General features: G+C 34.2%; 1 protein-coding gene across 4 annotated transcripts in view; it reads right to left on the bottom strand.

Moving 5' to 3' along the window:
• The window catches only part of MBIP (MAP3K12 binding inhibitory protein 1), a 52,281-nt gene that overhangs the window by 1,122 nt on the left and 37,453 nt on the right, over positions 1-13,706 (bottom strand). For all 4 annotated transcript variants that reach the window (XM_056811011.1, XM_056811010.1, XM_016428407.2 and 1 more), the window contains one exon: positions 870-908. In XM_056811011.1, coding sequence (XP_056666989.1) covers positions 870-908 — 39 coding nt within the window. The remainder of the gene's footprint in view (positions 1-869; positions 909-13,706) is intronic.

Here is a 13,706-nt window from a genome sequence, read left to right as displayed (position 1 = left end):
TTTAATAAAGCAATTATAGTTATTTTTATCATGTACTTATATGAAATTCTTCTACAGTGTTCCTTTTTAGGTTATCCTAGTAAAATAAATAATCTTGTCAGTTATTTTTAAAATTTCTATCATATTATACTGTACTATCTCCACTGGAAAATAATGCTTAAAAATTAATAAGGAAAAACAAAAATGCAATGTAAATGAGGAGTGTGCATTGTTGGGGAGAAAAAAGAATTAAAGATTTCAGTTTAAATAACAACAATAATAACAGCTAGCATTACATAGCACTTTAAGATTTACAAGGTGTTTTACAAATTTTCTATCATTTCTCACAACAATTCTGGAAGGAAGGTGCCTCATTTTTACTGATGAAGAAACTAAGGCAGACAATGGCTAAATGACTTGTCCAGGGTCATAAGACTAAGCCAGATTTGACCTTGGATCTTCCTGACTTCAAGCCTAGGGCTGCCTGGTTTAAACTATTTACATGAATAAACTTTTCAAGTTCATATAAACTCTTAGTGTAGTTTCAAGCTATTAAAGCTTAAAACTGCACTTGGGTCTAAAGCTTAAAACTACATTAAGACCTGTATAATAAATTAGAAATCCTTATGACTCATGAAATCAAATTGTATGATTTCCTATTAGATACTTTGTTACAAATAAATATAGGCTATTTGAAGTGTTAAAAAAACTTTCTATATAAAAAAAATGTTATGCTTCAGATTTCACTATTTAATTTTCTCTTAGGTTAATTCAAACTGATGAGATTTCACCCTACTAATACTAGACAATTATAACATGAAGGGTTTAATAATTTGCATAGTGAAAAGCCAAACTTGCACTTTTGAAGCTGGAATGAAATAAAAACTTACTTGTGGTGGTTGCACTTTTCTTCTTTTTCCAGAAAAATTCTAATGAACATGGGGAAAAAAATAAAAATAAAAACTTACTAACACATAAAAATCTGGATGGCCAATTCTGCTTTAGAAGATTGGCAGAAGACATATAATTCTATCGAATTTCTAGAACAAATTTTTAATAGCAATACTTAAGACAGGCATGAAATATATCACCTGACCAATTCAACAAATAATCCTTTATTCCATACTGTACATAGAATGCTAAGGAAAGCATGAGAACATGAAAAAAAAAATACTCAATCTCTCTTGATTATAGAAATGCAAATTAAAACAACTCTGAATATAACCTCACATCTATCAGTAAAGGAAAATGATAAATGTTGGGGAGAATGTAGCAAAGCTGGGACACTACTGCATGGCTGGCAGAGTTATGAACTTATCCAAACATTCTGGAAGGCAATTTGGAGTTATGCCCAAAGAGTTATAAAACAATGCATACCTTTTGAAGGGCTACATGGTCTATATCCCTAAGAGATTAAAAAAAAAAAAAGGGAGATGGCCTACTTCTACAAAAATGTTTATAGCTGCTCTTTTTGTGGTGGCAAAGAATTGGAAATTGAAGTCCATCAATTGAGGAATGGCTCAACAAATTGTGGTAAATGTGGGTGATGAAAAGCTATTGTGTTATAAGAAAAAATGTGCAGGATGGTTTCAGAAAGAGCTGGAAAGGCCTACATGAACTGATGCATAGGGAAATAAGTGGAACTGGGAAAATATTGTATATAGCAATATAATTGAATGATCAAATGTGACTGACTTAGCTACTCTTAGCAATACAATGATTCAGGACAATTCTTGAGGGACCTATGACAAAGAATGCTATTCACCTCCAGAGAAAGAACTGTTGAGAGTAGGAATGCAGATAAAAGCATACAACTTTTCACCTGTTATATGATTTTGTGTTTTGGTGTTTTGTTTTTATAAGAGTATTTACTTACAAAAATGACCAACATGAAAATAATAATTTTAAAAAGAAAGCATGAGAACAGGTCTAGGCACAAGTCTATTCTCATAGCTACTTTGGTATAGGTTAAAACCCTAGAACGGATAATCTTGTAAAGGTAATGTTACTCCAAATGGAAGATTAAAGATTATTAAGAATACATTTATGTTCTTGCTTCTAATCCCTCTGACTAATAAAACAGTTAAGCACCTGGGGTCAGTAGAAGAACATGGGAGCTTTCTAGCTTCTTTCTCTTTTCCCCTCTTCTAGCATAGTGACGAAATGAAGGAAAATGTCTTTAGGCTAGAAGGGAATGGGGAGTTAGCTAAAATGGCAGAAGACACTTATTTTCATTTTTAATTAAGAACACTATTACTTTTTTTTCCCCACTGGGTCAAGAATTCAAGCTGTTAAAAATTTTAACAAAGTATTTGAGGAGAGTTTCTCTGTGTTTTTACATATGATTTGGAAAATTGGATCACAAAGAATTATTCTGAGTAGAAATTTAAAACCCAAAAGATCATCTTGGTTTGATCTCCAGCCTTTGGAAAGGTTAAATATTATTATTATTATTATTATTATTATTATTATTATTATTATTATTATTATTATTATTATTCTACTTTTTACAGATGAAGCAACCAATCCATAAGAACAACATAATGAGTCCTTGACCTGGCCTGAGTCATAAATTAGGCAAATGAGACCTATCCCACTCCCTCTAAAGTCAAGTGATTTGCCCAAGATTCAAGAAAGCATGCTATATACCATTTGTCAATTTTTTCCCTAGAAGGCATTTCCAAAGACAGGCAGGGCAAGGGTCCTAAGGTTTTACTTGTCCACATTTAGTCCCACATATCTCCACAATAAGATTTTTATATGCTTGGTGAAACTGAATTATTGTATTTTTTAAAAGCTAAAAATCTTTTTACTAAAAATTTGTATTATTATAGAAATAAAAATATAGATCAACAGAAGGCACATAGACTTCTATGTAGAATGGCCTAATCAATGTTGTTAACAAAAATTAAATCTGACTTAATTCTAACAAAAATATATTAAGTGCATACTATGTGTATGGCACAGCATTAGGTGCTAGAGAGATAAACAGAAGTAAAAAAGTTGACAAAAATATTACAACATATACATAGATGACTTCAGGAAGAAAAGAACATTAATGGGCATGGAGCAGTGAGAGTGGAGAAGAGGTTCAGTAGGTGACATCTGACCTCAGTTATTTCTTTTTTTAAAACCCTTACCTTCCATCTTAAAATCAATACTGTGTAGCGATGGGGGTCAAGTGATTTGCCTGTGTGGAAGTATCTGAAGCCATATTTGAACCCAGGACCTCCCATTTCTAAGTCTGGCTCTCAATCATGGGACCAACTAGCTGCATGCCTACTGAACTGAACTTTAAAAGAAGTTAAAAGATTTTAAAAGGTAGAGGCATAGGTATAGGGATCAGCCTGTACATACAAAGCCATAAACAGAGTAGATGGAATGTTAATTCAGGACAAAGCTAGTAAATAAGTCAATATGACTGGAATGTAAAGTGCATGAGGAAAGTAACATGATTGAATCTAAAAGTGTAGGTGGGAGCCTGACTTTCAAAGAATTTTAAGTACCAGGCTGAGAAGCAAAAAGGAGTCATTGAAGATTTCTAAACAGAGCAGTGACGTGGTCAGACCTATAAAAGGAATAGTAATTTGGCTGATTCAGGGAGACTATATTGGAGGAGAACCAAAACAAGAAGATTTCTTAGGGGGTTCTTTCAATAGTCCACAAATCACCCTGAACCAGGGTGGTAGCCAGTGAATGGAGAAAAGAGGAGGAATATGAAAAATGTTTTAAAGTAAGGCTTATTAAGACTTAGTAAGTGGGGGGTGGAGGGAAGCTGGGTGGCTCAGTGTATTGAGAGCCAGGTCTAGAGACCTGGGTCCTGGGTTCAAATCTGGCCTCAGATACTTCCTAGCTGTGTGACCCTGGACAAGTCACTTAAACCCCATTGCCTATCCCTTACTGCTCTTCTGCCTTGGAGCCAATATATGTATTGGTTCCAAGACAGAAGGTAAGGGTTTTTATAAAATAACAACAACAACAACAAAAACACGACTTAGTAAGTGACTAGATATGGGTTATGTAGAAGATGAAAGAAGAAATAGTCAAACAAGAATGATTTTGAGATTTAGGATCTAAGTAAACAGTAGAATATGCATACTCTGAAAAGAAATGGGAAATTGGAGGGCAGATGTGTTTAGAGGAAGATATGATTTCCAATTCATACAAGTCAAGTTTAAGGTGTCATTGAGATAGTTTAGATATCCAGATTTGGGAGTAATCTGCACATAAATTATAACCAAATCCATGAAAGGCAGTCTTTAAAACTGAATCAATTTCAATATTCAAAGTAATCTGACTACTTACTTTTCTAGGTAGAACACCTAGAAAAGTCAAACCAACAGAAGGCAAACTGGACAAGTAAGATCCATTTCTTAGAAGGAAATCTTGCTCTAATATGTGTAGTTTTACTATGGTTTAGTACTTAGAATAATATCTGAGAATAATGCAAACCAAATTGTTAATTCCTCCACAGAAATGGCACAGAAGGATATTTATGTTTCCTACTTTTGTCCCATTATTGCAATGGATTCATAAATTAATTGGTTATAGATACTATCTTCAATTATATAAACCTCAATTCATCTATAACTTCTAATCTGATATAAGTTCTTGTCAATGCCCTTCCCTAATACCTTCCAAGAATCTAAAAATTCTGACTCTTTTTTTTTTTGTTTTATCACTTGGCTCACTTCTTTTTATGGAATCACATGGTCTCAGAATTGGATTTTAGAGGACACAAAGCCCAATCTATACCTGAACTCTTAAGAATCTTCTCTACAGCATAATCAACAAATGATAATTCTGCCTTTCCTCTAGTGAAGGTAGAATACATTGAAGCATAGGTCATTTTATTGCAGGAAAACAAATTTTTTGAAAAGTTTTTCCTTATATAAAATCTAAATTTATCTTGTTGCAATTTCTACCTGCCATTTGGAGAAACTTGCCAAAGGAAGAAAAAAAAATTCTTTATTACTTTTTCTATTTGACAGGCTTTTAAATATCTGAAGTCATCTATCATTCTCCCAATATTTTCTTTTCCAAGCTTTATACTTTTCTTTCCAGTTTCTTCAAATGATCTTTACTTTGGTATAAACGCCATGCCCCATTCAATCTGACTTTCCAGAGGATCAATGTCCTTCCCAAGCTGGTATCCAGAAATAAAACAATTCACAAAGGCTCTGTCCTAAGCCCTTTTCTTTTTTCCCTTTAAATTCTAAATCTGGTAACCAGAGGCTCTCATTGTTTTCATCATCACTTCTGTGCAGATGGCCAGCCCTGACTTCTCTCCTGACCTCCTTATATATCTATGTCTCCAACTGCTCTCAGGATATTTCAAATTGGATGGCATCTCAGATTCACCACAACCAAACCTGAACTCATCTCCTTTCAACCCACTTCTCCCTTCTAATCTTCCCTATTTCTATCAAGAGCATCAATAATTTTCTAGCCCCCTAGGTTTGCAACCTCAGTATTATTCCTGAATCCTCTCATTCCCCCCATCACCCTACATTCCCATTTAGATGCCAAATCTTGCTATTTCTAACTTCCCAATTATTTTTTCATTTCTCTTCTCTTTACACATAACCATTTCTCTTGTTTAAATTCTAATTACCTAGTACCTTGACTATTGTTAACAGTCTCCTAATTAATTTCCTTAACTTAAGCTTCTCTAGTTCATCTAAGCCTTAAATTTTTTCCAATTCACCATGCTTATATCTATTCAAAGTAATTTTCTTCAAGTGTAATTTCAGTTCCCTAACTCAAAACTTCAATGACTCCCTATTGCCCCTAAGATCAAATAAAAGCTTCTGTTTACCTATCAAAGCCCTTTACCACTTTGCTCCAACATACACTATCCAATTTCTTGGCACCTTACTACTCGGAATCTCTAGTTTCCTTCAAGGCTCAATTAAAACTCTACTTCTTACATTACCCTCCTCCTCAAAAAAAAAAATCACCTTTTTTTACTGCATTTTTGTATTTATGTATTTGCCTCTCCTAAAGGAGTGAAAGCTACTTGAGGTCAGGGAGTATTCCATTTCTGGTTTTGTGCCTACCACATAGTAGGCCTTCAAAAAGCTAGCTGACTGAGTAAGGGGACCTGACCTTGGCACAGTACAGCAAGATTTCCTTCTTCTTTTATTCACTGTTTATCTTAACGTAGCCTAAACTGACATTAGCTTTCTTGGTGACTATATCCCATTGCTGAACTTGTAATCCACTAAAACCCATAATCTGTTTCTAAAGGAATGGCTATCTAGCCCATGATCCTCCTCTCATCTTCTCCTAATTTTGAAATTGATTGTTTTAACCCATATATAAGATTTTACAAGCATCTCTGTTAAATTTTATTAGATTCAGGACAATACTCTAGTCTATTAAGATCTTATTTGATATGAACTTGGTCACACATCTATCTTAATTTTGTGTTACTTGCAAATTTGATAAGCATGTGAACTATGTCACTGAAAAAATTCTAAGTAGCACAGGTCCCTGAAGTATGCGACTAGAGATCACTTTAAAGTTGGCATTGAACCATTAATGAATACTCATTGGGTCTAGCCATTTAAGATAAAGTTTATGTTAAGGAAGGTATATATGTCAGATAAATTATATGTAGAGGGAAGGAAGGAAGGAAGGAAGAAAGGAAGGAAGGAAAAAAAGAAAAAGGAGAAAGGAGAGGATTAGCATAATGGTCTAGCATAATGTGTTCCTGAAGAAGTTCTGCTCTTTTAAAAAAAAATAGCTTTCTTTTCCAGGTATTCTACAACTATCTTTATAAGACATTTTAAAATGTTAACAGGTTCTTTTCTTTTCTGGGAACTGACATGTTTGTCCTTCTTTAGTTCTGTGATATCTCTCCTGTTCTCAATAATCATTTAAAGATAAATGAAAGAAGTTCAGAAAACCACACTTTTTTTCATTCAATGTTCAAGGATAAATGTGAGTCAGATGATCTCAAATTCATCTAGAGAGCCAGATATTCTACTGCTATTTCCCTATTCATCTTGGGTATCAATTCACTTACTGGCCATTTTTATTTGTCCTTTTTACTCCTAAAAAAAAAAGGATGAGTAAGAAACAAAGGACTAAAAGAAGAAAGTAAAGAGCTAAACAGCTCTACTTTCTCTCCACCATCTCTTAATGTTCCAATCACCTTGAGGCATGGTGATAAATTTTATGAGAGATGAACAATGTGCTAGAAGATAGAAAATTACTTTTTGCTTGAAAGGAATGAGGAAAAGGGCCACAGAGAAGATGACATTTGAATTGAGTCTTCTACAACAATATGGGGAAGGGAAGAGGCATGGAGGAAGGCAGAAGGAATGATTAGGAAAGGATATTTCAAGTAAAAAAAAGTGAATGCAGCTAGGGGGATAAAAGCATGACATACATGGGGAGCAGTAATCGAACTTATAGAGCTTGATGAGAAATGCAGAAGTTAATATAATGGTAGTGAGGAGTGAAGCTGGAGAGGAAGAAACAATTATAAAAGATAATTCATAGTACTAAAGAAAAGGCTCAACAAATGACTGAAACTTGAACACTGACTTGAAGTCCAGAACTTTTTCTACCATACCATACAAAATCTGATTTTCTATAGCTTTCACTCTTAGCTATAAGTCTTGCCCTCTGGAACAAAGGAGAGCAAGTCTAATTCTTGTTCCCATGGCAGCCTCTTAAACACTTGACAGCTACTATGTCCTAGGTCTTTGCTTCTCTAAGCTACACATACCTAGTTACTTCAATTGTATATAAAATATAGCAATATTTAGCATACTCTCCATTTCTCACCCAAGTTCCCTTCCTGATCACTTTCCTTTGGATGTCATTAATATTTAAATATATCTGAGATTTTATTCAATTATTTAGAAGTTACTACCTGTAATGCACATGCAACCCATCCATACCTACCCATTCTGTGCATTTGTCTTCCTGTAAATAACTTGCCATCTCTTACCCTCACCATGTAACCATCTTCTCAATATTGTTAAAGAGGCCATATGAGACAGTATTTTGCTCTACCAAATCAACTGTGTTTTCATAATTAACAAATAATAAGCACATTGAGGTCTAATACCCTCTGTCTTTCAGTCAATTGTGAAATGGTAAATAATTGATTCATTCTTGAACATTGTTCTTCATAAAGAATGCCCTCAATTCTTATATACACTTGAGAAAAGATGTGTAGGTTGGAAATTATTTCTCTTCACTGCTTTTTTAGGTATCTTTGATTTCTTCCATTTTTTTATCATCTGCTTCTCATTTAGATATATCAGTCTCTCAGTATCTTCACAATTATGTTGCCTTCAACATGGATTTTCTCTTTTCTACATGTATATATGTATATGTATATGTATATATTTCTATATTTCTATACGTGGTCCAATTTTAAAAATCTTTTTTTTCATCTTTCTTCAGTTTGTTAGCCTCTCAGCTTCTTCTGTATTCTGTAGCAAGCTTCTTTTAAAATAGACTTGCTTTCTTTTGCTTGCATTATTCTCATAAAATCTTTTTTTGGAGTGGGTGGGTGGGGTGGTAAGATTCAACAAATTTACTAGTGTTGCCTTGGACAATCACCCTTTGTTAGTCACTTAAGCCCTAACTCACATCTGTTGACTAAGATCCTTGGGTTATTTTAGACTCTGTGCGTCAATTTAATTTACAATGATTAAACTTTTTTAAAAATGTATAATCATTATTGATGTAACTTCTGTTCAGTTCCCATTCTGAGTCAATTACTTGTTTAAATAGTTTAGGATTTAGTTGTTTCTAAGTGTTAGTTTTCTTGCTTTTAGTCAAAATTCTGATATTCATTAATTCATTAATGATCTGATGGCATATATAGACAGCTGATTTAGGAATTACTCCCATAACAATAACAAAACCAAATTTGTTTTTTTTTCTGAGAATCAGTCTAGCTTACTATAGAGAGGCACATTACTGATCACTAGGAGATGATTTTTTTTGGGGGGGTCATAACTGTGAAACAATGAAATCTACAAAATGGCTCTTAAAGTACTGAGCCTTTTGCTTCTGCAGTGATGGTGGCAGACAGAAAGGCAAGATGGCACAGTTATTAGATGATATATAAATTTTAAACTGACAACTGGTACAATTAACATGCTAGAAGGGAACCCCTTGTTTAATAACCCAAAAGCTCACAAACTGCTTGAGGAGTAGAATCATAACAGTCTTAACATTTAAAAAACAAACCCCAAAAAGGCAGCAGAAAATAAAAGGGAGTCATGCCTAAATAAAAGGATGACTTATGGATACTCTGGAGAGGCAGATAAAGTAATTGTTAGAATAGGTTTTATTGTATCTCCAAAGGCAACAAAAAACAGTATTTCATAGGCTATATAGACATCATGTATTGCAGTATTAATAATAAATATTTTCAAAGAAGACCACCAGAAAAACAATTATATCATGTCAATGTTCTTTTAAAAATGTCATTCCCAGAAAGGAGAAAAATACTATAAATGTAGAACTGAGGGCATGTCTCTCTTTCTGGACACCATGCCTCCCTTTAAAATGCTACGATTATTATGATTTTACTACTCTAGAAACATGTTTGCTTGTTGGTCATTGAACAAGGACTTCAACTTAGTGTTAATTATACCACTTGTCAAATTAAAGTTTATAGATGTTCTAAATACTATATGAATCTTAACACCCTCTGCTGCTATCTTTCCTATCTTTCTGAGGACTCTAGGATCAAATTAGTAAGTATGTTTTGGCTATCACATCACATTATTAATTTACATTGATCTTGCTATTCACTAAAAACTCTAGATTACCACCCCCAACACACACACACACACACACACACACACACACACACACACACACACACACACACACATCCTACTATACTGGTGAAGTTGAGTTTTTAAACTGAAATGTAGGACTTTGTTCATTATTAACTCTTGCTTGGCCTACTTTAGTAGTTTTCTTACTGGGCTCCTTATGAAGGCTCTACATTTTCTAGTTCATTTCTCACATAACTGCCAAAATGGCCTTATATACAAGTCTAAGCATATCACTTCAATTAAAAACTTTCCATGACTTTCTATGTGGCAAAATGAACAGTATATAAATACCTTAAGCCAAGTATTTAAGTTCTTACACAACAATATGCTTCCAACCTAAAATTTCTGGCCTTCTTGCAAATGAAACTTCTTCACACAAGCCATCTTCTTATATTCAATCTTAACTATTTCCCCCCCATCTCGTTCTGCCACCATTTTTGTATACTCGACATCTAGCACAATGTGGGTACTAAATGTTTGTTAAAGGAAATGAAGTGGAGACCCTCTTGGAGCAATTTATCAATTAAAGGATTGAGAATAATAAGATGCTATCTCAAAAAGGATGATTGGGGTCAACAGCAGTGGGATGCAATCAAGCATTCAGGATCTGAGGTTGCCTACTTCTTTTTTCTCTGAGGTGTGTAAACCTTAAAATTTCTTAGACTTATAAATGTTGGAACTTTCACCATTGGTAAATTTCATACTTGGAAAATTTCTTAGTGATAGTCTACTGGAATGTGAACCCAATTGGCAAGGGAGGTTCCTCCTCCTCCTTTCTTAAGATTACTTTAGGACAGAAACCTTTTGCTGAACAATGGAAAGGGCTTTGACCTATGCTTAAGCATAGAACAGGAATTTCTTTGAGTCATGATTGATTTTAGAATTGATACAATAGAGATACTTGGAATGACAGAACCAGGTCTTGGAAATTACAATCTCCACCCTACTCAGTCCTAACAGGATTTAGGAAGGGCTGCAGCATAGATCAAAATTTAATTATTCCAATCTCTACCCTACTCAGGGTAACAGGATTTAGGAAGGGCTGTAGCAAAGGATCAAGATTTAATTATTTGAGAATATGACCTTCAACAGACATGTGCAAAGCCACAGACCTCTGGGCAGTCCTGGGTTAAGCTAGAGCCACCATTGGCACAAGGAAGACATGGACAGTGATTGGTAGATGTGAGAACTGAGGGGAGGGAACTTGGATGATTTGCTTAAAGAGAGAGGGGTCTGAGGACTGAGGGGTTGTTGGTTGGAGAGGTTTTGGCTCTGAGAGGTTGTACTGGCTCTGAAGGAAGCTGCTCTGAAGGAATCTGGAGGTGGAGGCCCCTGAGACTGTTTCTCCATTTTGGTCACATGAGTAATAGGGACTGATCTCCTTTCTTTGCCTCAGCTATCTAAGGGCTTGGGCTTTTTGGCCCAGCCTAACAGAAGGGGTATTTAAGCCCTATTCCCTTCTCTCCCCTTTCTTTCTCCCTCTATCTCTCTATCTCTAATACCTTTCTTCATCCTGTTTGTAATTAAACTCCATAAAAGGTTGACTGCTGACTTGAGTTTTCATTTAGGAATTACATAGCTGAATTCCTTGGTGATCTTAAATTAATATATATCAGTCTTTTAAAGTGATTTCCTTGTCACAGGTGGGAAAAAGATTTTAACAAGAGATGAACAAAGAAGCTCAAATTTGCAACCACAATGCAGTACCTTGGTACCACCACAAGAAGCGCAGGGCTCTGACAGGGCGACTGGCAAGGAGGTGGCGGGCAGAAAGTAGAGGAGAATGAGGTAACTTCCTTCAGCCTTCATACCCTCAATTTCAACTTTAGCCTCTGCAGGCAGCTGGGGACGATCTGGACTTGGGGCACATTAATACAATGAGTCAGCCCCATCAGCCTAATCCAGGTATAATCAGCTGAGTAGAAAAGAAGCCCCTTATGGGCAGAAAAGTCCAAATTCAGAGAGCCAGCAAATAAACAGAGGAGCAAAAATACAGCCAGCAAGGAGGGGGAAAGACAGAAAAAATTTGAGTAAACAACAAAATGAAAACAATTACAATTGACAGATTCTATTCAGTTAAAACAAAGAACAAATGGAACAAAGGAGGAACAAGGAACACCAAGCAAAAACTCAGGAACTCCGGGGAATTGGACTCAGGCTTTGGAAGAACTCAAACCACAATTCAAAAAACAATTAAGAGAGGCTGAAGAAAATTGGAGAAAGAACTTAAGAAGAAAAATAAGACATCTGGAAACAGAGAAAAATGAACTAAAACAAGAAAAGTTCCTTAAAAGCCAAAATTGACCAACTTGAAAATGAGACATAGTAAAAAAATAAAAATAATGACCTACAAAGAAAAATATATCAAACAGCCAGGGATGAAAGTCAGTCTCTAAATATTAAAACATTGCAAACAAATGTAGGAGAACAGAAATGATAAATTCCATTTTGGATGATAATTCAATAAAAATCATAATCAATGAGGGCTTATGGAAAGACAAATTTAAAATTTATTGGAAACCAAACAATCTAATTCTTCAAAACTGGTTGGACAAAGAACAAAACAAAGAAATAATTACTTATTTCACTAAAGAGAATGACAGTGAAGAAACAACATATCAAAAAATTGGGATGCAGTCAAAGCAGTACTAAGAAGAAAATGTATATCCCTGAGTGCATATACCAATAAATGAGAGAGGATGAATGAATTGGGCATGCAACTTAAAAAACTAAAAAGAGAACAAATTAAATTAAAAATCCCCAGATAAAAACCAAATTATAAATTCTAAAAAAAAATCAAAGGAGAAATTAATAAAATTGAAAGTAAAAGAAATACTGAATTAATAAATAAGACTAGGAGCTAGTACTTTGAAAAAACAAACAAAATGGATAAAGTACTGCTTAATTGAATCAAAGAATAAAAGAAGAAAATCATTATCAAAGATGAAAACAGTGACCTCACCTCTAATGAAGAGGAAATTAAGATAATTATTAAGAACTATTTTGCTCAACTATATGGCAATAAATATGACAATCTAAGTGAAATATGTGAATAATTATAAAAATATAAACTACCTACATTACAAAAGAGGAACTAGAATACTTGAACAATCCCATCTCAGAAAAAGAAATTAAACAAGCCAACAAGGAACTCCCTAACAAAAGCCCCCCAGGGCCAGACGGATTCACAAATGAATTCTATCAAACATTTAAAGAACTAATACCAATACTATACAAACTATTTGAAAAAAATAAGCAAAGGAGTTTTATCAAATTCCTTTTATGACACCAATATGGTACTGATTTCAAAAGATAGGCAGACCAAAAACAGAGAAAGAAAACTACAGATCAATCTCCTTAATGAACACAGGTGCAAAAATCTTGAATAGAATATTAACAAAAAGACTATATCAAGTTATCATGAGGATTATTCACTAAGACCAGGTGAGATTTATACCAAGAATTAAAGGATGGCTTAATATTATAAAAACCATTCATATAATTGACCATATCAATAACCAAACCAACAGAAATCACATGATTATCTCAATAGATGCAGAAAAAGCCTTTGACAAAATACAAAACACATTCCTATTGAAAACACTTAGAAAATATAGGAATAGATGGGATTTTCCTCAAAATAATAAGCAGTATATATTTAAAACCTTCAGCAAACATCATCTGGAATGGGGCAAGTTAGAAGCTTTCCCAATATGATCAGGAGTGAAACAAGGATGCCTATCATCACCTCTATTATTTAACATTGCACTAGAAATGCTAGCAAGAGCAATTAGAGAAGAAAAAGAAATTGAAGGGATTAAAGTAGGCAATGAGGAAACTAAACTATCATTCTTTGCATATGATATTATGGTATACTTAAAAAATCCTACAGAATCAATTAAAATGCTA

Source organism: Monodelphis domestica, chromosome 1 (assembly GCF_027887165.1).
Source record: "Monodelphis domestica isolate mMonDom1 chromosome 1, mMonDom1.pri, whole genome shotgun sequence".
In the NCBI taxonomy this organism is placed as follows: Eukaryota; Metazoa; Chordata; class Mammalia; order Didelphimorphia; family Didelphidae; genus Monodelphis; species Monodelphis domestica.
This window is presented reverse-complemented; position numbering and strand designations above follow the sequence as displayed.